This window comes from Gymnodraco acuticeps, unplaced genomic scaffold, assembly GCF_902827175.1.
Source record: "Gymnodraco acuticeps unplaced genomic scaffold, fGymAcu1.1, whole genome shotgun sequence".
NCBI lineage: Eukaryota > Metazoa > Chordata > Actinopteri > Perciformes > Bathydraconidae > Gymnodraco > Gymnodraco acuticeps.
Window position 1 is genome coordinate 2,970,387 of NW_022991187.1, and position 26,443 is coordinate 2,996,829.

General features: G+C 41.3%; 1 protein-coding gene across 3 annotated transcripts in view; it reads left to right on the plus strand.

Moving 5' to 3' along the window:
• Positions 1-795: 795 nt before the first annotated feature.
• rtkn (rhotekin) overlaps positions 796-26,443 on the plus strand; it is a 79,914-nt gene continuing 54,266 nt past the window's right edge. The window contains exon 1 of one of the 3 annotated variants that reach the window (XM_034238446.1): positions 796-1,275. In XM_034238446.1, the coding sequence (XP_034094337.1) occupies positions 1,165-1,275 (111 nt within the window). In that variant the 5' untranslated portion in view covers positions 796-1,164. The remainder of the gene's footprint in view (positions 1,276-26,443) is intronic. The other 2 variants (XM_034238447.1, XM_034238445.1) reach the window with 2 other exon arrangements.

A 26,443-nucleotide genomic window follows, 5' to 3' on the forward strand; every position in this document is an offset into this window, starting at 1 on the left:
AAACTTCTGGTAAGTGAACAACTGCTTGGCAATAAAACTTATTCTGATAACTTGGATTTGTATAGTATTTTTCAAACCTGTAGATTCATTTAACATAACATAACAAAGACATTTGCAAGTAGGCAGGATGCACACTTAGGTTGGAGTGTAATGCTTTCACTTTGAATGTACTTTAATCCTTTTAATTTGAATCTTTGGAGTGCCTGTATTGTGGCAAAATTACTAGACATCAGTACAAATAAAACTCCCGAAAAAACGTTATGAATTCAAATAGAATGAAGCTACATGTTCATGATTCATTTGCAACCCATTTTTTTCTTAAAAAGAATTTGTAAGAAAATAATATATAAGAAAACTAAGTAAACTAAGTAGCACAAAAAAAGGCAAACATGATTGGCTTTCAATTTAAATAAAAGTTGAAGGAATCGTCGAAATGAGGCTACTTGATTAATGTAAAAGCAGCCTAATGTTGATTTCCTAGGCTATATTTTAAAATATATTTTCCAATGCTGTGGTTCTGAATAAAGCCACCACTTTCCGATGCATTGTGTGTTCCAACTTCCTTGTACATACACACATGCATGTTCTAATAAGTAACAACAACGTCTACAACCTGGAAATAATTGATGTTACAAATGAGTAATAATAAGTATCGTGATTCGTGCGCACATCTGGTTCGATGCTTCATCCTTCTCCGCTGAATGACTGCAACAGGCATCTGTGATATTGCATAAGTAAATCTCTGCCTCCCTGGCCGGTAGGGGTCTCCGGATAGGCTGCAGGACAGGGTGAAGGTTGGGTCCGGGCTCCACTCCTCCACATGGGGTGTCACCATGTCACTGTTGCCTCACAAGGGGCAGTGTTTGGAAAAGTGAAAAGTCAGCTGTGAGAGAAGACTCTGTGAACCACTTTGACTTTCTTCTTCATGCGTGTGGACTTGCTTCAGTCTCACATCAGAAGAAGCGTCAGTGTTTGATTCGGGGTTTGTCTTAATCTCTTGGGAGTTTTCCCCCGGTGGGGCCGTTTCGTACCACCTGAATCCGCGCCGGCCGGGGCTGTTTTTTTGGAAGTTTTTCGAAGCAATTCCTCCCTTTGCGCACACTTTAAGTTTGCCTAATAAGCCGCGCAAAGGGCTGTGTGTGAAGTTGGCAGAAAGCAGAGGCGATGTTTTGCCGAAATCAAACAACCAGAGCAACCGTTGCCCGCGGCTCTGCCCTTGAAATGGAGATACGGCGAGGGAAGTTCAGAAAGAGCGTTTTCCTGGACACATCACAGGTACACACACGCACGCACACACACACACACGCACACACACACACACCTGGGGATTCTCTGTTTACAACTTTGAGTGATGTCTCTCCCTCTGCAAACTAACTCATTTGGCTCACTTCTAATCTCGTTATGGAGTCTTTTGAGGAGTGCTCTATTTTTAATTAAACTGCACTGGAGAGCTGCTGCCTTCACGTCCTCTGTTAATTGCAGCATCTCCAAACTACTTTGCATTTTACTCGACTCTAAACAAAAACCAATAATATCCCTACTGAGAGTTATAAGTGTGCCTGTGGTACTCACTAATGTGTTAGTAGTAAATAAAAAGTGCTAATGTTCTCTTCCATCTCCCATGGTATTGTTTTAATATTCAGCTTAATTTGGTATTGTGTTGTTTTGTTGTGATGCTGGCACCTTAAAATGGTTATTGCATGACATTTGTTTTTCACTATGGCTCATTTTTATTAAAAAAAAAGGCATTATACCTGCTCTAGTCATTCTGTCCCCAGGAGCTTTCTGCTTCAATGCTCTATTGTGAAGCCCATTGGCTCAGTTGTGTGTGTCGTTTAACTGCTTTAGCTTTGACTGCAGAATGTGGACAGTCAGCCTCAAGGGAACAGACAAAAAAGTCTTCATCCAAAAGTTGAGAACTAGGTCAGAGCCTGCATCCCTCTCAGCTGTTTAGCACTGGATTAAACTGCTACTCTTCATGCATGTCTTCCTCTTCCTCCCTGCGAAGCTGCCATGTAAACATCTGCTTCATATTAGCCACCGTTTGTCGGCAAAGCAGACAGGCTCAGAAGAGATTTACAATCCATCCTCTAATTATTTTTTACTCGCATGCCTCTTTAATATTGTTGTGATGGAAAGTCCTCCCTCTGTCTATCTGCATCCTCACACACACACACACACACACACACACACACACACACACACACACACACACACACACACACACACACACACACACACACACACTCACACACACACACACACACACACACACACACACACACACACACACACACACACACACATTCATTTTCTGGCAACTACAGGCAGTTTGCATATTACTTCCACTTGTTATTTGGTTATTCAGTCAAACATATGTTCCAGTTTTAGAGGCATTTCTGTGCTTTAAATTAAACCCACATTTGACCTGTAAACAGTTTTGAAAGGTCAGAGAATTGTTATGGTGATACAGAGAAACGAGGTGTGTGTGTGTGTGTGTGTGTGTGTGTGTGTGTGTGTGTGTGTGTGTGTGTGTGTGTGTGTGTGTGTGTGTGTGAGGGGGTGTGTGTGTGTGTGTGTGTGTGTGTGTGTGTGTGTGTGTGTGTGTGTGTGTGTGTGTGTGTGTGTGTGTGTGTGTGTGTGTGTGTGTGTGTGTGTGTGTGTGTGTGTGTGTGTGTGTGTGTGTGTCTGAGGGGGTGTGTGTGTGTTGAAGAGAGTATCAGTGAAAGAGAATATGTGGTGGATTGGATTGTAAGAGGATATGTAAGGAATGTTAATGGTGCAATACAGCAAATGGAAAAGATAGGGTATTGATTCTATCTCTCCTTCTCTCTCACCCTGCCCATGTGTGTGTGTGTGTGCAGGCATAGACACTGTCAGCTTATGTTCACCAGTTGTTTATGATTTATGTCACATGAAAACACCCCTAACCCCGGCAGAGTCAGGCGCACTCGTATCGTATTGATGTGCTTTCAGAAATTACCCTGATGGTGTCTGAGCAGCGTGGGTTCATATCTTACACACACGCACACACAGGCCAATAATACCTAACTTCTCCTGGAGGTGCTGTGGTGTTCATGTGGTTATATCTATACAGTGATTCAGGCAGGAGTGAACAGTCTGTGTGCTTTCTTTTCAGATGGGGTGAGTTGATGAATGCCTCTGGGGTGTACAGACAGCAATTTTCCTCAGAGGCATTGTGATAACAGAGACGAGCATTGGCACAGGCTTTTATAGGCAGTGAAGGCATTCATGACTTGTCTTTCATAATATTTCTTTCTGTATCTGTTTGGCCAGATGAGTCAGGTGAGGGTAATATGATGAGGGAGCAGAGGTGGAAAGTGACCTGGTGAACCATCACATTCATCTTAAAGAGACCCCAGTGTGCCTTTTGGGATTCTTCCTTACCGGCAGTGTGTTATATCGGTTGTTGTGCATGTAAATGGTCTGCAAAGGCTCAAATCCCAAAGTTCCCTCCCTCTTTACCTCTGTAACATAGTGACATCACTGTGTAAGACTGCGATTCCATTGGCTAATAATAATAATAATAATAAATAATATTTTTATAGCGCCTTTCAGGAAACCCAAGGTCGCTTTACAAGTCGGGTAGGGGGGGGGGGGAGTAGGGGAAAAAAGGCAGACAGGTTAAGGGGGTGGGGGGGGGGGAAGTAGCGGAAAAATAAACCTATTAAACTAACTATACAGTGGCGAAAGCTAGCGCTCCAACACATTGTACGTGATAGGCTAAGGGACAGGGCATCTCTTAGCGGTTGACCGATCACAACAGAGCCGGCCAGCTAACCAATCCGAGCAGACTGGGCTCTGGTTTCAGACAGAGGGTGAAAAGAGGTGCTGCAGCACAGGCAGTATGAGAAGAAAAATAAAGACTTTACATTTTTATAACATGACTTTTTCTTTAATAATATTCAGGCAGACGTCTAAAAGAAATGACCATATACATTAGTTTAAAAAAAGCAATTCATTCTGTAAAGTGTAAGCTATTTTAAAATGTATTGTAACATTATTAACCTGCTATAAATTCCAATCAATTATCTATTTTAAAATGTAACTCTAAAGGAGCACATACCATTGTTGTATCCTGATAACGTACTCTCATTACATCTACTGTACCCCTATAACTCCCTAAACCTAATCCAAATCCAAACTTTAGAATGATTCCACCCCTAACTCGAGCTGCTTTACCCTGTTCAGCCTCTGTATTTATCAGGGTAAAGACTTCCCTTCTATTCGCAATCATTGCTTCCTTAACTGTGTAATCTGCTCTCCGCTGGTTCTCATACAAGGTGGCTTTGTTGCCAATGCTAATGATCCTCTTTCAGGGACTCTCCTCCGGCTCTGTGTGTTAGGGCTCTCGATGCCGCTGTGGAGCCCGTCCGTAGCATTTCAATGAAGCAGGTTACCTCTGTGAGAGAGCAGCCTCTTTCCTCTGTGCCAGTGGATATCACATTTGAGTGTGTTCGCTTATTTGTGCCAACATTTGAACCTCTTGTGTAAATGTGTTTCTGTAGGTCATTGACGTGTTATCAGAGAATGAAATGAACAAACAACACCTTTGTTAGACCGAAGTGAAACTCATTTGTATGTGGCATGACAATGTGTAATCATTAGGGAAAGGATACTGTTAAGGACTATCTATATGCCAGGTATGACATCTAAAGTTTGCAATAGAGCATATTCACTGCATTGGATTATATTAATTTGATTATTTTAAAGAATTAAGCAGCTTTTTTTGTTAAAGGGATTCATGTAATATCTTTTAAATAGAGTCAAATGGTGAAAAGAACACTGGTAAATACATCATATCATCACTATGAGTGTGTGTATGGTTCTATGTGTGTGTTTTAACGTGCCTGAAGGGTAGGGGCAAATGAAGCCAAAACTGCTGTTAGTAATCGAGAGACAGCAGGAACAGACTTTGGGGATTTTATGGACAATTTGCATAATTATGACAATCAGTTCTGTTTTTAAAAGATATCAATGTTGCAAATGTTGCCAGGTGTCAATTTAAGGTGAAGTATATTCTCGCCTAGTTATTGTTTCTAATATAATTGCTTGTCGTATCTGCAGAAGTCCTGACAGTCGTGCTGTGTTCTGACTCGTCTCCTCTGAGGTCTGAATCACTCTGCTGTGTGCACATCATACATTGACAGGGCTCTATGGCCAGAGAGTGGAGGGAGAATGGAAAACTGAAGCAAAAAGATTACGTGCTCATTCGGCATATGTCCAGAAATCCATTCTGCAGTCGATCCTCTGCCTGCTGCTCTCAGTGGGAGCGGAGAATACATCTGCCCCTCTGTGATCCACAAGGCCACTGGTGTGTCTCAGCCCCCCCACCCCACACTCTGCTGTTTCAGCTGGAGCCACCCGGGCCCTGGTGCAGATATTATTCTGAAGTTTGGGGATGGCATGTCTTGTATTTCAATGACTTAAAAGGATGGTCCTCCCCACTAAACTTTATTTCTACAGCACTTTTCTGCAGCTCAGAGTGCTTTAACAAATTGACGATCGGAAAATAAGACATTCAATTCAAGTCACATTTTTAAACCAATAACAAATGTGTACATAATATATTCTCAATGGAATACAAGAAGGTAAAATAAGCAAGATGATAAATGCAACAAAAATAATCCAACTTAGTAAGAATTAGAGAGACATAAGAACATTTTTATAAAAAAATAGAAGTAAAAGTATATTTTCAGCTGTTGTTTAAAGTGTATATTTAAAATGCCTTCTGTTGAGGACCGTAGGGCTGGCAGAAGGCTATAAAACAATAGAGAATTGCAAATATAAGAGGGTGCCAGATCATAACATCTATTGTAGAAGATACAGGAAGCCAGTGCAGTGAAGCCAATATGGGAGTAATGTGGTCTCTCTTTTTTGTCTTGGTTATGTAGAGTTCTGAATTTGGCTGAAGTTAACGATTGACTTTTTTCGAAAGACAAAGTGTAACAATCACGACCGTAGTCCAACCTGCTGGAGATGAATGAGTTTTTCAACAACTTCTGTATTGAAAAACTGTCGAGCAGTGGTGATATTCCTGAGGTGGAAGAAAGTTGTTTTGGTTACCTTGCTTGAAACTTAAGTCAGAATCCAAAATAACTCCCTGACTTGCTACCTCCATTATTCCAAGTATCCTCTATAGACTAGTCCACACTGTGGGTACCACCCGCAGGGCCAGGAAGTGGTTAGATGTGTGTGAGATGACACACCCATCCACCCACACTCTCTCCCAGCCTGCAGGAGTGTACGGCAAATCCTGGGAGTCTGCCGCTTGTGATAAATAAAAGCTTTAACAGCTCTGGGCTGCGGTTCGCTTGGTTTTGGTGCTCTGCCCTTCTCCACCCTGTAGATCCACACACTCTCACCAACAAGTATCCAAACTGAACATTCTAGTGGCTTGAGTGAAATGTTGGATACCATGGGTGTTTCCCAGGGTCAGCACCCACCCTAAAAATAATGTGTTGGTCACACCAGTAGTGCGCTGACTCCTATCTTGCAGTGATTTTGCTTTTGAATGCATACAGTAGCTCTTATCAGTATTTGGTTGAATTGTGGGATGTTTACATATTTTCCACCACATGCTGATCTTCCGGGATGTGAAATATGTAGCTTTTCTCACTGGACCTGATGTGTCCTTGTGTTGTTCCTCCGAAGTCTGAGATGTTTTTCTCTCTTGTATGTTTTCTCCAGATGTTTGGTTTATAGTTCAAACCAAACACTGTAGGCAGCCGGATTTTCAGCAGCCTCTCAGTGTGGTTTCTGCTAGCGTTTAATGTGGCCTGCCCAAAGAAAACAGCTATGAACTAAGCCTGTTTATGTAAGCATATGTTTGCATCCTCACATACACCGAGGGAGAGAGGTCATATAGATGTTGCCAGGACGACACTTTAGCCAGCAAGAGGAAGCACCTCAGACCATGAACCCATTGAGGAAAGAGCCGCTTTCAAGGAATGCCAAAACGTCCCCCCCGAGTCTCTCTCTCAAGGCAGCTCTGTGTACCGGGAGGACAATGAGCCACCGCTTCTCATAGCCCAAAACCGAGCACTGTGCCTGGGTATGAAAAGCCAGGAAAAGGGGCTTGGATGCCTGGGGGGGAAATCTACTAGATTTCTTGAACCACTAAAGTGTAAAAGTTGCCAAAACTGGCTAGAATATTTAATTGTTTTATTTGCATTTTAAGAATGAATATGATTACAGTGCATACATAAAATGAACGCAGATATAAATGTAATACAAATAAAAATAAATCCACAAATCAGAAAAGATAAAAAACTGCAGGAAAAACAAAACAGTACAATTATAAATATTAATTTACAGGATTAAGTTGAAGCATTTGGGATTTCCCCTCTTCCCTACTGTAGGTTTTTGTGCATGTAAATGGTCTGCAGAGGCTCAAATTCCAAAGTGCCTTTCAGAGGGGGTTTCTCTCCCCCCCCCCCCCCCTGCCTGAAACGCCTCCATTGGACTCCTTTGTTTATTTTCGTAACATAATGACATCACTAGGTCACACTCCTGCTTCTATTAGCTAGCCCTCCAACACATTGGACGTGATAAACTAAGGGGCGGGACATCTCTAAGCGTTTGACCAATCACAACAGAGCCGGCCAGCTAACCAATCAGAGCAGACTGGGCTCTGGTTTCAGACAGAGGGTGAAAAGAGGGGCTGCAGCACAGGCAGTACGAGAGAAATAAATGTTTGAACCATAAAGGATGGAGACATGTCACAGTAGAAGCATTGAATACAAATATAAAACCTGAACATTGCATAATAGCACCCCTTTAAAACAACAGATACATCATTGATTCCTATACTTATTGACCCATCCAACCAGAAGGTTTTCAGTGATGTTTTGTGTTTCCACCCCCATTTCCCCATCTATCGTCAAAGATTAAACTTGTAATTTCAGTTTTACTTTTCATTCCAAGATCGTTTCATTTGAGTGTTGTAATTTGTTGAATTATCTCTACTCTTTTTACAAGGAAGAATGTTTTTTCGAGAGAGTTATATGTCATCTGAAGCCCAATCTTCCAAGTTAGTGTGGGACTTCATGCTACTTTTAGGTGTTAGTGTGCAGCCTCAGGGCTTTCTGGCATGTCGAGCACTGCAGGGGTGCAGAGGAGATGCCAGGGAAAGTTTTACCCTCCCAAAGACCCTTCCTTCAGACAAAGCTCGACCACTGGAGCTTTCTGCTCCGGGGCCTTCTTGGTATGCTAAGGGATATTTTAACTAGCGAATGTTTAACTTTTTTTTATTACTCAGGCTTTGTGTAAACATCATTGTTGAGCAATGTTCCCACTCAGCCTCAGAGTGCACAAAAAGAACAAGTATTTAATCTCTTTCTTAAAAAAATCAGCAAATATCCTGCTTTTGCTCCCATGGTAATAATGGGTCTGTTTTCCTAATAACTTTAGAGAAAGAGAGAACACGGCTTTATTGTTCAAAGAGAGTATTCAATAAAGAATATTACTTCTCTCTCTCTATTGAAATCACATACACACATTTGTTATCTTTTAAATGTGACTAGCCAGGGTTATTTTGTGTTTTTGTACTGAACACAATAAGCATATTGTTTGTAGGGAAATGTCATATATTTAATATAATTCATGTCCTTGCCCTGAGGCAGTGATAATCTGTTTCAGTCTTTTAATTTGTTCATTTTCACAGTGAGCTATCTGAACCTTAGCCAACGGACCTTACAGCACACTGTGGGTTTGTTCACATGGCCTCTAAAGCCGTGAAGCTGTCTGTTCCTCTCTCTCTTTTTCATATGACCCACACATGCACACAGTGGCAGTGTCATAGTTAGTGGACGTCCTCCTGCGGGACACAACTCTCTTTCACTGGCTTATCTCATCCTCCCACCGACTGGACATCATGGCCAGATTATTTAATGCTCTGCTCAACGAGTACATTTGGTATTATAAAAGTAAAATGTGATAGGTTCACCTATGATGTTTTTTTGAGTCGAAAGGGGGGGACAGGGTGGACGACACCAAGCCCTCAGGAGGTGTGCCGGGCGTTCAAGCAAGTTTTTATAAGGGCATAACGGTGGTAATACAACTTTGGTGTTAGTCATGTGAAGCCATTAGGCCCAAAAATGTCTAATGAACTTACATTGGGAAAAGCACATCAGTAAATCAGTGTATATGTTTTTTAAGGTAAATCGATTTCACAGTCTGAACGCTTGAATAGCCCCTATTGAAATCACTAGGTCCAACATGTTGTACATTTTGCTTAAAGATGAATCCAGACTTATTTTCCCTGATTCATTCCAATGAGCAGAGACTGGGTGTAATGCGTGTGTGATTTAGCGGTTGGGAGGCGTGGCTTAAGGAAGACTGCCGTAAGATCTGGGTATTTTTGATCTTGAGTCAGGCCATTTTGGCGTCTTGTGCCATAACAACTTTCATAGGAATGAACGGGGCCCCGCCTCCAGCGCTGTATCCAGTTCTCTTTATACATCCATGCGTGACACGCCCAAATGTTCCCAGGGCCGGATTCAAACCTGGGTCTTCTTTAGTGATGACTGAGCTCCAGTATATGGGATCAACTCTACCGTACGGCGACCTGTATTCAAAGATGTTGTAGCAGATTTCCTTTTAATGTTAATACGTTTTCACTCTCGTTTTTATCTCATTTGCTGCTTTATTCTGTTATAAATCTTGGATCCATCTTTATTTTCTTTTTATATATAGACACATTATGTTTTTGGACTGTCTAGATTGTAAATGTATTATCTTTTTAATCTATAAAAAGACAACACATACCGCACGTCTGTCCGTCCCAGGAGAGGGATCCCTCCTCTGTCACTCTCCTCTCCCTGAGGTTTTCCCTCTGTTCATTGTAGGGTTTCTTTTGGAGTTATCCTTGTACGATGCGAGAGTCTAAGGATAGACGGTGTCGTAATGTGAACAAACTGTAAATCCCCCTTAGACAAATGTGTTACGTGTGATATTGGGTTATATAAATACTTTGAATGATTGATCGACACCGTTCAATGATCTATTTCCCGGTTCTCATGCTACAAATTCACACGCAGTTGCCCGCCTCTGTGTGAGGGCCATACATGTTTTCAAAGTGTTTTGGCCGTGGAATGTGGTTGGTGGCATGCGTCTCTGTGGCATCTGGTGTCAGGGTGCAGTTTAACAGCTGAGGGTCTGCTGCTGATGTTGTAAGTGAACCCCACCCAGATGTCATTGGACTAAACTCTGCACAAGGAGCGGATAGAGAGAGAGATAACAAACGTATGTATGTACACACACACACACACACACACACACACACACACACACACACACACACACACCCACACACACACACACACACACACACACACAGGAAGTGAGTCACACAATCTGTCAGTATCCAGTTCACATCAGCTCCATATATGCCCCCACATTTAAAACCCTCCTTACTATTTTGTGTTCTGAATGAAAGCTGCTGTTTGGAGCGCTTCATTAGTCATTCATGGTAACTGCAGTTCGTCAGCCTCTGTTTCAAACACACACACTCACACACATGCAGACAGTGACTAAGCAGCAGTGTCTCCTTGAGCAAGGTCCATTGCATATTATCAGACATAGACAGGCTTTGTTCACACAGCGCGTGGTGTCCTGAGCCGGGCTGTCACTGGCAGTGACTCGGCTAACAGAGAGATGGAGAGGTAGATGGAGGTGGCGTAATCACTGGATACTTTCCCACTCGCCCAGATGGGAAACTTCCTCCATGCATCATCAAACCCGTCTCATACAGTCACCACCTCGGCTAGTGAAGGGGATAATGCTTTTGAATCACAGTATACACAGAACTGTTGCCATGCGAGTCCCTGCTTGTCTATACCTTTTTTTTTTTACAGCTCTTCCACCGTTTTCTCCTTCCTCATCCATCACCCTCATGCCTCCGTTTCCCAGGAGAGCCACATTATATGGGCCACACTACTTCTTTGAGGCTGTGGTCCCCTGATACTGCAAGAAAATGGGACTGTTCTTCCTGTATAGGGCTAACCCACTTTCCTGATCCAGTTTACACAGAGGAACTCATCCTTTGTCTTTACCTCTAGACACCCACGGAAGATTACTGTTTGTTTTATGTCTCTTTTATCAGTCAATCTATTCTCACTGTTTGTCTTTGGACACGCTCCCCACTAGAGACTCTAACCGGAACCGATCCAGCTCAGCACTAACAGACTGTAAAGCACATTTTGACTGCCTAATGCCAAAGGTTTCTTCCTCCTGTGAACATAAGACCCCCACTGGGTACTCCTCTGTTAAACATTGACAAAAAGACACCCGCCCACGTACACACACAGATTCCGATGCGTGGTTTCATTTACAGTCCAGGACACTTGCTGTCAGCTGCCTTTGACTTATCACAGAGGGGCTTAGAAACATGAGAGGCTTTGTATCTATGTGGAAAAATGCTGAAAACATCGCTATGCTGAAGACTTTGAGACATAGTTTCAATTGTTGGGTTCACAAAATAGATTTCTTTCAGGTTTCTTTCAGGTTCTAGTATATCTTACTGAGTTACCAAAATAAAGGCTTTGTGTTTGCTCCAGTTAAAACATGTGAACACACAAAGCTGATATGTCTGGATTTTGTAAATGTTAATCATTAAAAACTGCACTGACAAGAGGAAATACGTTTTACTTGTTTGTTCCTACATTTGTCAAATGATTTTAAGTGAAGTAGTTCGAGCTGAAACATGACAAAACTAAATATTTGATGGCGTTGTTGTTTGACCCTTTCTGACATTAAATAGACTCAATTAACAATAATTGGTTCATCAAAAAAGATGAATTGACCACATAATGAGTCCTGTAATTATCCACCAAGTATCTCACTTAATGTTCAAGTTGTTTGTACTGTGTGTCTATATTTAATTCAGCCTCTCTCGAGGGGGTTCCCCAAAGATGTGACTTTGTGCCAGACGAGAAAAACAGCTGATTGTGCGACTGTACTTTTCCAAATATGATCAACAAACAAAGTCACAAGAAGCCGCTAAATGTGTTAAGATGGTTAAAATACCACAAACCAATTAATGCAATCTTAAACCAAGTCCAATCGGAACACACACATCAAATATATCTTAAATTAGTTAATCAAATTAAATGTCCAGAATGCCTTTGCCTCATTAGGCTTTTTTTGTACTTCTACCTGAACAGAGATCAGTAACCTTTCCAAATGTTATGCCTGTCTGTTTGAGATATCTTCTCCTTAATGTTAACGTTGTTTCTACAGACGTTCACATTCTACAGTTTCTACAGATGTTCACATTGTTTTATTGCTTCTCCAGATGTTTACATGTGTGGCTCCTGTGTAACATTTTACACAGACAGACTTTGACTACAAACAGCAGCTTCTGGCTGTTAGCTCTTCTCAAAATAAGTATTATGGTCTGGCAAAAGTTAACTCTGCAATTAAAAGTGCAGCATTTCATATTGTTTAAGCTTGACTATACAAGGGACAATTCATTGTATTGTTTATATGTATTTCTGTTTTGTCACTGCTCACTCTTCTCTGCTATGTCTCTTTTAACATTTTGATCCCATGAGGAAACCATTTCCCATCAGAACACAAGCACACTTTCATACTTTGATAAACAAATGTATCAATTAATGTAATCAAAATGAATGACCTTGCCTCATTAGACCTTGAGAACATTGAGCACAGTTTACCATATAGTCGTACAAATCCAGAGTAATGGACATAAAGTCACTTAGTACTCCATCCTTTACCGCATGCTCTAAGTTTAGCCTGTCCCTGACTCGTCATTAACCTTCCACATGTCTATTAACACTGGATAATATGTGGGACATCTACGTCCACCTACTATCCTACATCTTTTCTGCTCTCCTCTTTATTCCAGTCTCTTCTTTTCATTTGTTTGAAAGAGGACAAAGGGGCTCTTTATTCTCTGCTCCTATACATCACATCACCACCTGACTTTGTTGTGAAACGCATGGAGTCAAGGCCCCTCTTTCATACAGAGGAATGCACTGTGAGGTGTGTGTGTGTGTGTCCTAGCATTACTATACTTGTGGGGACCTACATCTGTTTACACAGTCACGTATGGGGACATAATGGAGGTCCCCATGAGGGGAATCATTACTTTTAGGGTGAAGACTTGGTAAGGGTTAGGCATGTGTTGGTTATGGTTAAGGTTAGGCTAAGTCTCCAGGAAATGCAGTCAATGTAATGTCCCTTGAAGTGATGTATACAGTGTGTGTGTGTGTGTTCACCTTCACTGTGAACTGTGTGATAACCAGCTGTATGTAGTTTATTCAATCCATTTTTTTTCCTGCACTTCATTTTGTTCGTGCTGTTTAAAAGCATTGAGACTAAATTGAAATATCTTAGAGGAACGAAGGAAAGGGCAAAGGGGCACAGCCACAAATGATGTTGCTCTTCGTTTTGATGATGCCGAGCAGGTGTTTGACTTTATGGGAGCAGATGGGTCTATTACGCATGTCTGCCTCCCCTGCATGCTGCATATTGTAGTCCCTGCCAGCGTGCCTGTGTTTTAATGTGTTTGTTTACCAGGCCTAGTGGCAGAAGGTGTGGTGTCAGATCTTGTTGTATCGCCGTGTTGTTCCTGCTTTCTCAGTAATTACTTTTATCGCGTCTGTCTCTAGGTTTTTGGTTATTGCCTACCTCAAGAAAAAGAGAGAGATCAGCTTGTCTGGAAGTTCACTGGACGCTTAATCGCCCGTCCTGAAGGTGGGAATGATAACGTGGATGCCTATAAGAGCGTACCATGATGGGTAGACAAATATTCTTTGATGAAATAGGATTTGACTGTTGAATGAACAGTCATATTAACAGAAATGTGCTCATTAGGTGTGCCAGATTGAACGCCAGTTAGCACAACTAAAAGAGGTCTGGCAATCAGCACTTTCAGATGTGATTGCAGTGGAAGAGAAATCAACTGTGTTCAAATGAGGGGAATCAGTGTGTGATTGGAAACAGTCTCAACAAATCCAACATACACACTGCGCTGACGAGAGGAAATAAATCGAGTATATTTTCTGAATTTGTTGTACCTGTTTGTCGTGTTGCTGTGGCGAGTTTCCATACCTCCCATCACCAGACATACAACCTCATTAGAGCTCAAGCAATTCGTTGAATACAAAACAAATCTGATCAACATGATATTTTTTCCGACATCTGACTAAATGAATAATAATCGATGCAAAAAAATAAGTGAAGGGTAGATAGATAGACCATGTGATGAGGACTGTAAATATAGCTCACCTCATTATACAGACATTATACACTGTGTACTTTATCTGTAAATGCTATCTTGACTCTTGCCAGGGAATTCCCCAAAGTGGTGACTAACCAGACGAGAGAACCACCTGACTAAGGGAAGTTTGCGGCTTTAGTTTAAAATAAATCTACAAACAAGTAATAGATAACAGTTTTCTTGATAGAGACGGGGTTAAAATACCACAAACTTTAGATACATTTAACTATCGTACTAAAACCAATTTCAATCTATATGCAAATATTGTTTCACAAGTTGTTCGGTAAATTTATATATTAACAACAATTTATACTAAATGGCCAGAATGATCTTGCCTTGTTAGACTTTCTCCCAGTAACCCTTAAAGAAGTTACGCCTGTCTGTTTGAGATATGTTGTCCCTAATGATAACAGAACTACGTTGTTTCTATAGATGTTTACCTTCTTATTCAGTTTCTGCAGATGTTCTCTTTGTCTTATTGCTTCTGCAGATGTTTACATGTGTGGCTCCTGTGTAACATTTTACTCAGACAGACTTTGACTACAAACAGCAGCTTCTGGCTGGGGGCTCTTATAACAATATGTATGACGGTCTGGCAGAAAAGACCGCACAGCAAACACAAGTGCAATACTTTCATGTTTTTTAAGCTTAACTAAGCTTCAACAATTATACATTAGTTTTATACATTCTGTTTTCACTGCTCACTCATTATGTCTAGTTTGACTTGGAAACTATTGGAAAACAAGCACATTTCCTTTGTAGCATTCAAAGTCAACAATTATTTAACACATTTGTAAATACACTCATCTTAAAGTGATGTTTCATGATCATTATTATTATTATAATTATTGTTAACTAGTAAAGTAGGGTGCATTCTCCTTGACTGTTTACCCTGTTTGAGGCACTTCTTACTGCATTGCTCTTCCTGTCCTGCAGAGGGAGCCATTGCTCCATTTTAGACTCTGCAGCAGCCTCAGAGCAAAGCCTCACCTTTCTCCAGTCTTTATCGTCTTCCCTTTACAGAATTGACATACATTTATAAATGGTCATGTATGAAAAGCATTGATATGATGAAATGCTCAATGGATTGCCTCTGTGTACACTTCCTCTTAAATCCACACATATCTGTCTCTGATATAGCACAGCCTCGCCCCTGAGGGCAGAAATCAATGGAGATGAATTGCCTAACGAGTAAGTTTCCCTCTTGCTGAGCTGCTCTCTTCTTCAGAGGCGATGAGATGCTGCAGTCTCCTGTGACTGAGGGGGCAATCTGCGCGTCAGCAGTGAGTCTGGGCAGCAGCCAGAGAGCTCTCTGCTGACTCGCTGCACTATCTGTAGGAGTGCGTGTTGATGATAGAAGAGCAAAACCAATACTGACTCAAACAGCTGGACCAGTGACATTAGGATATGATTATGTTAATAAATAACGTTTCAGTTCCTTTAATAGCTATGCATGCACGTGTCTGTACAACTTTTGAAAACTGCACAGCTCTCCACTCTATTCTGAAGTATATTCTCAATATACTTCACATATTTTATTTGTCAGATATACATATTTTTGTATATTTCTTTAATATATTTTGTTAATATTATTTTTCTTTTTTTACATTATTATTACATTTTCTTGTTCTTAAAAATATTTGTTATAATAATTATATTTTTGCTCCTTTTTTGCAACTTAATTTCCCTTACTGTGTTTAATGTTTGCACCATTATAAGACAAAGCAAATTCCTTGTAGATGAAATACCACTTGGCACTAAACCTGATTATGATCCTCTGACTCAGATTTGTTTTACAATGTTATAAAAGTGTTGATTTTGTCAAGCTTAATGTTGCCTTACACATGTTCCCAGTCTCTTTCACACAGTAAGCCTACAGGTTACTATTTCAACACCAGTATCAGATCGATACTCGGTATCAGCCGATACGCTGAAGCCCGGGTAAGAGAGGGGAAATAAAATACTGATTGGTGCATGCCTAGTGTCTGACTAATGATGGAACCTGTTCTTCCTCCAAGAGACATGTTGTGAAATAAGATCAGACCAGGTGCTAAAAAGACTCCCTGTTCTGTTATTACTCTGTGTGATGAGGCGACGTCTCCTCCAGCTTTTCTTCTGAGCGAATCCACGACCTGTGACGCATACATCCTTTTTTCACAATATTGGATTTCCTGTGAGAGAAGAACAACATCTCCATGATTAGTGGGTCCACGCCTGACATTTCATTTGCAGTATTACTCAAATGTTCATCACGGGTACAGAGTAGAAAGTTCTTTACGCCACCTCCATAACATCCCCTGTATCTAATCTTAAAGAGAAAGTAAGATCAGTCAGACATCACGGACATAAACGTATGCAGCTAATAACAAGGCAGACTGTCGGTGAGATTTACAATGTCATTACTCCGTCTCTGAGTTATGACTCTGTCTGTCAGCGCAGGTTCTCCAGGCTTTCTAACTGAGAACTGACCTCTAGGGGGATTGCTCCATGATACGTCTGGTTTCACAGTTCGTCACACGCTGCTGTCATCGAGTCAACCAGATGTGACCCTGCCGTAACACAGCCGTGAAACTCCAGCCCTGTGACACTCAGATCTGAGGAGCCTGTTGTGACGCACACATTTACAGGAACACATTTGTAACCTGGTGCTTTGGAGGATCCAATTTTCACTGTGTGACTATTAATCTCTCTGAAAACCTCTCTTATCATCTCTGTGTCCTTGTGCGATCAACTGTCTGAGTGTACAAACACAGCGAGACAAAGCTCTGTAATAACTCTGTCTTATTTGTACGTCTTTGCCCTCTGTGGGAAACAACAGGGAGGATGTTTGCTTGGTAGGCCATAATCAGACACAATAACCTTGATCAGTGTGAATTTTAAGACATTTTTGCCACAGTTTATTTGTGTGTGGGTGCGATGTTCACAAGGCTTAAAGAGGGTTTGTTTATGCCTGGGTGTGTATTTGTGTATGTAGTTGTAGGTTACGTATGTCTCTGTTGGCGTGTGGGAGTCGTGGTGTGGGTGGGGTTCAGTTTTCAGATAGTCAGGGTGCTTTGTTGTGGTTTGGGGCCCTCTCCGGTTTCCCTGTTACACTTTGAGTTAGACAGCTTTTAACCTTCAGCACAGACCCTGCAGTAATGAAGATAATGATTGCGCTGCTATCTGAGGTTATAAGATAGTGTTGATTAGAAAATCACAAAATACGTTTATTTGATATTCATCAGTGTGTTTGTTTTCTTCCACTCTCCAGAGTATCATGTGGATCTCCTCAGGGCTTTTTGTGTAGATTGCCTGTCAAAACATGTGCATACTGTGTATTCTGAAGCGGGTCTGCTGATAACAAAGCATAATTGTGATTTATTACAACTAGGGTCTTGTTTTGTTAACTTTTGCCTCGCTACCAGTAATAATGACACTTAATCAATCAAGGTAATAGAGAACCGCATGACGCGTCCTAAAACCCGGATGTAAACTCCTTCCGGTTCCTTCGTCAAAAACGCAATGCAATTTCTCCATAGGATTTTGGAAAATAGCTCGAAATAAGGTCTGCGGTTGAGACACATTTAAGAGACGGATCACGTTTTGTTCAGCCGGATAATATCCACATGTCTATCCTACTTTTATAATTTTCGAAGCATAAATCTAGTCGCAAGAAGCAACATTTTAACGTTATGCTATAAAGGAACTACAGCAGGGTCGCTGATTCAACGTTACGCCAACTTAAGATCCATATTCAAAACTACAGATTAAAAATTCTACAAGTTGAAGCTTTTGTTTGAACAGTTATCAGGAGGCAGGCACTTGCTTTCAAGCAGAACAGGGCAAACAAACGTAGCGGGAGTGTTTTACGTGTTCGGTGTAATGACGTAAAACGGCCTGGACAACTTCTGTAGTCCTATTCAGCCACTTGTTAACAACCATCGTTTTTCAGACACGTAAACTCTTCAAAAATCACCAGCGGGATCACTGCTGATGTATTTAATGTCGTAGAACAAAACGTGATCTGTCTCTTCAATTTGTGTCAAACACAGACCTTATTTGGAGCTATTTTCCAAAATCCTATGGAGAAATTTCATTGCTTTTTATCGAAGGAACCGGACGTGGTAAAAATGCTAACTTACTTCCGGGTTTTAGGATGCGTCACTGCGGTTCTCTATTGCAGAGTTTCGGAAACTTGGAAGACAAAATGAAGGCAAACTGTAAAAAAATCTCAGAAACAGTTTTGGTATAAATATCAACAAATAAAAACAAAGATTTAATGTCCTTGAAATGTACATTCAAATGTTTTAAAGATGACTTGAAACTATTGAAACGATAAACTCATTAGGAAAATGTTTACTGAGGTAAGAAATCAAGTGAGAATTCTGTTTTCTCACAGACTTCTATACTTAATTGTGTTTTCAAATCAGTGCACTGATCAGTTAACACCTCTACTTCTTTTATCTGTGCGTGACCGACATCATAAATATAAGACAGAAAAGTTGTGAATTATCCTTTTATTTATCCTATCCTTTCCTTTCAAGCACTTTGAATTGCCTTGTGTTGAAAAGTGCTATATAAATAAACTTACCTTTCCTTGCCTTGCCTTGCCTTTCATATTTTTTACAATGACAACAAGTTTTTGTCTTTTACCTTCATTTTCGTCTCATCACTTTTATTTTAAAACGGAAACTGTTGCCCCGGCAACACGAGGACGAAAACGGTCGTTTGCGTTACTGTTTAGTGTCATATAGACCGTTCGGCCACACGAGGACGACAGAATACGGCACTAAACGACTGCGTAAACGATAACGGGTCCCAAGGTGGATAGAACGGCATACGCAACGCTCTGGGTGGTCCAACGGCTCCGTGTGTACGCCCTATACGATCATTTTCTGATAATGATGAGGCAATAGCCCCGCCTCTCCCCACCTCTGCTGCTCACCCCCGCGTCAAAGTAAACTGCACACTGAATTCAGATTATTTATCTTTCTCTCGATATGGACCTAAACGCGAGTGAAGTCTAATCTGACAGGACGGAGACACGCAGCTCTGCTCACCTGCAGCTCCTCCCGCCGTGATGCGGCGGTGAACGGAGTAAAACACACACTTCAAGTCCGATCATCACCCTTAGCTATTTTAATTACCTCTCAAACTACCTAAACTGGATATAAATATGTTTATTTTTACTGTCGGCCGGGTCACTCATTACTGGATCAGCTGCTGCATGAAACAGACATTGGCGCGTTGTCCGAAGAGAGGGAGGAAAAAGAGAGGCTCCGTGTATTTTATTATTATAATATATAGATTCGTTATTCATTTGTTTTAAAGCTCAATAAATAACAAAGAAGACCTTTGACCGGCACTTTTATAATTTTGTCGGAAGATTTAAACTTTAATACTGTAGTGCCGTGAAAAGAGAGTCGGAGGCGGTGTATTAAGAATGGAGTTCCAATCTTTATTATCCATTACTTTCAGAGAGGTTAACACATGCACTGCTCTGCCTGATGAGCTAGCAGGAATGGCAGCTAAAGCTACAGGTGTTCCCCACTAAAGGGTCCGTGTGGCAACACAATAAGCAAGGTGAATTATGTCCAATAACGTGTCACCACAATACACGTTGACTGGCGAAAAACTCTGCCCGGTTCCCTCGGCCCCCACCGCGGAGAATAAACAGAAGGGCAACCATGACAACCATGCTTCTTCGCTGCTTTTGTGGAGGAAGTTACAGCGCCACGTACAGGCTCCTGCATATGTACTGCAGCTTCTCCAGCGGTTGGAGCTAAACGGAGCTGTCTCGTGTGGACAGACACTATCCGGATGACTATTGCGTGTGAACGGAAGCTTTTTTGCGATTGCGTTTGCGTTAATCCTATGCGTTTAGCCGTTTTCGTCCTCGTGTGGCCGGGGCATGTATGTAGCCCATTTTTGTCTCCATGGCATTTCCTTCCATTTACAATTCAGTGCCTAAAACCTCAGCTGTCCACCTGATTTCCCAAAAACGTACACTTCATATAATTTCTCTACCTGCGAACACTAAATATATAACACTTGACCTTAATATCTCTTTGGCTTTCTTCTGAGTGACCCGCAGCTCTGACAGCATGTTTCCTCCAGCTGATTAGGTGTACTGACAGGAAGTTTTCAGTATTTCTCCTCACATCCGTTCAGAAACAAGGAACACCGGCTATTGTCTTGAAAGCAGTCTCTCAAACTCTCAGTGCGGTTGTGTGTCTGCGTGTGTGTGTGTGTTTTTTGAGAGGGGATTTCATCTAAATGTTCTTATCTTTTCATGGAACAAGTGATTCCTGTTAGTGTTCTATTTACCTAATCCCCCCTGTTTCGATCAAACCTTGGAGTTAGTGTTGGATTAACTGATTGTGTAATATATCGGTTTAACTCCTCCTCCTCCCTCGTAGCAGAAAATGAGCACATCTGGCCCTGCTGTAGTCACCTGTTGATCCACCATCCTATTGGTAGGTAAACACCATCAACACCCAACATTCCCCATCAGGGCAAAAGCTGTCAGGCCTCAGCGCTAAATGCTAATCTACTGACTGTGAACCTGAGTTAGCTTTGTCCTCGGTGGCGCCCGGCCAAGAAGCAGCGATGTTTGAGCTAGTCGCCTGCCTGCCTGCCAGCGAGCCCTGTCATTGAGATAATAGCTGTTTTCTGTCTGTTTTTGTTCAGCCTCTGGGCTTTGTCATAAGGTGTCAGTCCTTGTGTTTTACTGCAGGGAGATTTACCTGCAGCATGTTCAGCTTCAAGGAACTGCTGCCGGCATAAAGAGAGACTAAATGGATTAAGTGGCTCAATCACACACTGCTGTCCTGTTGCTTGTTCAGTCTTTAGAAAGTCCCTATTATGCGTTGTGGGGTATTCTCTTGCCTGTAGGTTATATTGGTTTTAGTGCATGTAAATTGTCGGCAAAGGCTAAAATCCCAAAGTTGGACTCCTTTGTTTCCTTCCATAACATAATCGCATCACTATAACGCTATGTATCTCTTAGCGGTTGACTAATCACAACAGAGCCGGCCAGCTAACCAATCAGAGCAGACTGGGCTCTCAGACAGAGGGGGAAAAGAGGTGCTGCAGCACAGGCAGTACGAGAAAAATAAAGAGCTTTTTGAACATTAAAGCATGGAGACATAGAGACACTACATAATAATATGAAGTTCAACCTGAATATGAGCATAATAATATGTCCTCTAAAAAGCAACATCAATGTATAACTGAAAAAGCTGCAACAAAAGCGAAGCATTTCTCTAAAGGCCTGTTTGACACAATTCAGTAGTGTTAAAGGTGTTTGAGTTTTTGTTAAGTTAATATTTATCCAGTTCAGCAGCATGCCAGATCAACTTTCAGAGGGGATTGCCTGAATCTACACACATTTAATTGTGAATCGCATGCACACACACACACACACACACACACACACCCACACACACACACACACACACACACACACACACACACACACACACACACACACACACACACACACGTACACAGAGTCCCAGAATGTGTTTTGTGCACCTATAACCCTCCCTTTGTGCATTCACCTCAGCTATTTCTCTTTCCACCCTTAGACCAATAACTCTCTCCTCTTACTGTGTGTATGTTGGTGTCTGCCACAGATTAGCTCCATGATTTAAACTCTTAAGGCCGAGGGTGGAGGCTTTTCTTGGGGAAATGACCCGACTTGCTACTGGCACCCTTGGGTGTGAAAGGGCTTTTACGGCTCCTTTTGTTTTGACTGTTTGCCTAAAAGAGTTTGGAGGACATGGTTCACAGTGATGGAGTGCCATATGGGCATGTGTGTGAAGAGGGAAGGTCCCACAAGTCACGTCAAAGCTTCTTGCATCAAAACCATAGACTGTATATATAAATGGACGTAGGGTCCGTGACGTCACCCATAGGATTCTTCAGAGTTGCCGTGAAGCCCTTAGTAGGCGGAGTCGGCCACTAACGGCTCAACAGTGACGTCAGAGTTCAACTCCCGCCTTCTCCAGCCTGCTCCAAATAAGGGCAAAGAGGCGGAGCCGAGGCGGGACCTGCTGCCACCAAGCTGGAAGTTCCAGAGCTAGCTGAAGCTACCAAGCTAAGCTAACATGCGCCCCATCTGCACGCTGCCGTCGCATTTTACGTTTCTAAGGTAAGCGGACATGAAACTATTCAGCAAAACTATAAATAATAATCTAAGTTATTGAATTTTTAGCATAATACTTCAGAATCTTAAAACCCCTTAACATTTGTATGCAATTGTGCTAAATTCAACACTGGAATCAAGCACATATTAATATGTTTGCATGACATTAGTTATTTATATTTTGATATCACTTAACTATACGTTTAATACATTTAAGTCAAGCTACGGTACATGTGATGGTAGCTAGTTAGCGCTCTTACCTGTGAGGCCTCCTCCAAACAGCATAATAACCAGACTGTATCATTAAAACTAAGTACCAGTTCTAGATCCTTGACTTTAGACAAACAATTCAAAAGACAAAATGTATTTAAAGACCAATCTTTATTTGAATGTGCCTCTTAACCTGAGATATTAGTTATACAGTAATAGTATTGACAATATAAAAAAACTGAGCAACTCAACAGTCAACTTTATGTTTCTTATTGTCTAAACTCTAAAGCATTTATTATTTTCATTTTCCCCCTCTCATATTCAGTGTGGACGGATTGAGACAGCATGGTGTCCAGAGAGCTGCAGAGACTTCAGGGAGAAACCTCCGTGTGATGAACGGATTGAGACAGCGTGGTGTCCAGAGAGCTGCAGAGACTTCAGGGAGAAACCTCCGTGTGATGGACGGATTGAGACAGCATGGTGTCCAGAGAGCTGCAGAGACTTCAGGGAGAAACCTCCGTGTGATGGACGGATTGAGACAGCATGGTGTCCAGAGAGCTGCAGAGACTTCAGGGAGAAACCTCCGTGTGATGGACGTCCTGTCTGTTGGTTTGGAGAGGACTGAGGGTCTTTCCTCTGCGAGGAGGACCAGGGCTGATGAAGGAGCCCATGCTGGGCAAAGCTGATACCAACTGCACAGGCCTAGTCTGTCACTTTATTTGACTAAATGTGTTTACTTATACATTTAATAGGTTTACACCTTCTGTCCATATGTGCTTTTTATTTAAAACATTTGATTACATTTTGGTTCACATTTCAATCAATTGTATTTGTATTTGCACTCCTGTTGTCCATTATTCTTACTGAAAATGTTAGATTACCCATTCACATCTGACTGAAGATTGGCCCCATTTATTTGTGACATTGCAAAACAAGGTACATGTTGTGAAGCTCATAAAGTGAGGCAAATAGAAATAATCAGCGGATGGAGTGTAGATGTGGAAATAGCTGCATTCGATCAGCTGACTGTTTTCACAATAAAAGTAGTTTCTTAGTGAATGTCCTGTACTGGTCTTAAAATCTCATAACATCAGCTCTTAATGTTCCTCTTGGATGTTCTTCTTGACCCTCAGAGAAGGAGAAAATGTCGTGTCTTTCAGGCATGTCCTTTCCTAACAAAAATGACAGGAAACATAAAACATATTATTGCAGAACAAGTGTGTTATTTATGAAAGCGGTGTGTTTGTGTGTTTAGGGGCTGTAGATATAATTATTTTGTAATTGTAATGTTTTTTTTTTATTTCAACAATGAGCTACAAAGACAATCAGATTATGAATGAACAGTATGAAGTTCATCAACATTGAAATATATGTTATTATCAAAATAATATTTAACTGTTATCAAAACGTAGTGCAACTGTAGAAGCTTGCTCTGTTGTCTCACTGAAAGAATCACTTTTACCACGTTTTTTACAGACAATATTGAGAGATAAATAGTAGCAGTTCTCACTATGTGTTAAATATCTTTGCCTTCAATACATTAAATTAGAAAGCTGACAAAGTCATATTGCTAAATATCTAAATGTAACTTTTTGCATGGAAAAACCCCTCAACTTAACTGATGTGTAGGTGATCTAGTATTTAGTATTGTTTAATGGAATGTATATCAGTGTATTAAAGTCAATACTTCATTAATTTAAACCAATATCTTTCTTGATTCTTTGTACAGTATGAAAAAAGAGTCGTTCTACCTGTGCTGAAGTTCACTGCTGTGAGGAGTCCAGTTCTGTCTCTCACTCTGGTCCAGCCTGTCTGCATCACCTGGACACCTTAAACAAACAGATATATATATATATATATATATATATATATATATATATATAAAGTACCATGTGTACAAACAATATAACTGATTCTCTTCTGTTGAACATGTTGGATTGTGTATTGTCCGAGTCAGGGGCCTTTTTATTTTACTGTAACTTTGGAAGTTGTGTTACCAATGCTTACTGTTTATTTGATACCCATGTGGTAATGCAATTAATAAAAACAACAAGGTTTGGGTTCGTTCTTCAGATGACTGTGACGTTAACGTGTAAGCTCGATAATGAACTCCAGCTCAACCAACCATATTGTAATATCTAAGTAATCATCTTGAAATATGACATTAATAATTGTAATATACACACATCTTATTGTGAGGTTGATTTCACATACACTACTTCGACATTAGCTTGTCTACATACTTGAGCATAGCCAATTTAAATTAACCTTAGATGCATAGTTCTACCTACATAATAAAATATCTCTAAGTTACAAGGATGTAACCTTATTTTATCAACCTCAAACAGAAGCCGTTTGTTCAACAGTATTATCCCACTTAACACTTGTCTATTTCGTTGTAACCTTTATACATACAGTCTATGATTTTAACTTGGAGGGCTACGATTACAATCGTTAGCACCGATGTAGCTACCACTAGCTTACATGCTAACCCAAGCCTTACCATTCATTACGTAGCTGATTAAAATCATTAACACATAAATAAAGCACTCAAATTTCACTTACCGCAAAACCGCATGCATGCACCGTCTGTTTTAACCGCAGAGCGAGTCACAATAGTCCGATATATAAGCATGAAGAACAAACAACCACGGCCGGCTACAAGTTGTGTTTCCTGGATGAGCTGAGCAGGCAGAGTCCCTGTAGCTAGCTTCACGGAGCAGCTAGCAGAGAGACAAGAAGCTAACAGCGGCAGGCACTTGACAGAGCCGTCACTCAATGTGACCACGCCCTAAATTATGCACAAACTTTAAGACCTAATATAAATAAAAGGGTCGCGTTAGAAAACAATTCACTCACAGATCCATAATCATGAAGGTGGAATCTAACTATATCGATAATAAAAATGTATGGAGCCAGGGGTAGAAACATGTTTTTTGCTGCTGTAAAGTTGGGCATTTTAACATGGGGGTCTATGGAAATTGCTCCTTTCTGCAGCCATCGCCTATCGGCCAATATATGAACTGCAGTGTGTGGCACTTCCGTATTGGCTTTCCGGCTCTACCCCACAGTTTGCCGCTTGATCAAAACTAACAAATACAAATACTGTGTCTTCCACAAGTTTTCTACTGGTGTTGGTGAATACTATATAAATGTGTGTGTTTGAATTAGGCCCCGGCCACACGAGGACGAAAACGGCTAAACGCATAGGATTAACGCAAACGCAATCGCAAAAAAGCTTCCGTCCACACGCAATATTCACTGGATAGTGTCTGTCCACACGAGACAGCTCCGTTTAGCTCCAACCGCTGGAGAAGCTGCAGTACATATGCGGAGCCTGTACGTGGCGCTGTAACTTCCTCCACAAAAGCAGCGAAGAAGCATGGTTGTCATGGTTGCCCTTCTGTTTATTCTCTGCGGTGGGGGCCGAGTAACCGTGCAGAGTTTTTCGCCAGTCAACGTGTATTAAAGTTTAAATCTTCCGGACAAAATTATAAAAGTGCCGGTCAAAGGTCTTCTTTGTTATTTATTGAGCTTTAAAATAAAGGAATAACGAATCTGTCTTCGGACAGCGCCAGTGTCTGTTTCATGCAGCAGCTGATCCAGTAATGAGTGACCCGGCCGACAGTAAAAATAAACATATTTATAACTAGTTTAGGTAGTTTGAGAGGTGTCTCCGTCCTGTCAGATTAGACTTCACTCGCGTTTATGTCCATATCGAGAGAAAGATAAATAATCTGAATTCAGTGTGCAGTCAGAAAATGATCGTATAGGGCGTACACACGGAGCCGTTTGACCCCCCGGAGCATTGCGTATGCCGTTCTATCCACCTTGGGACT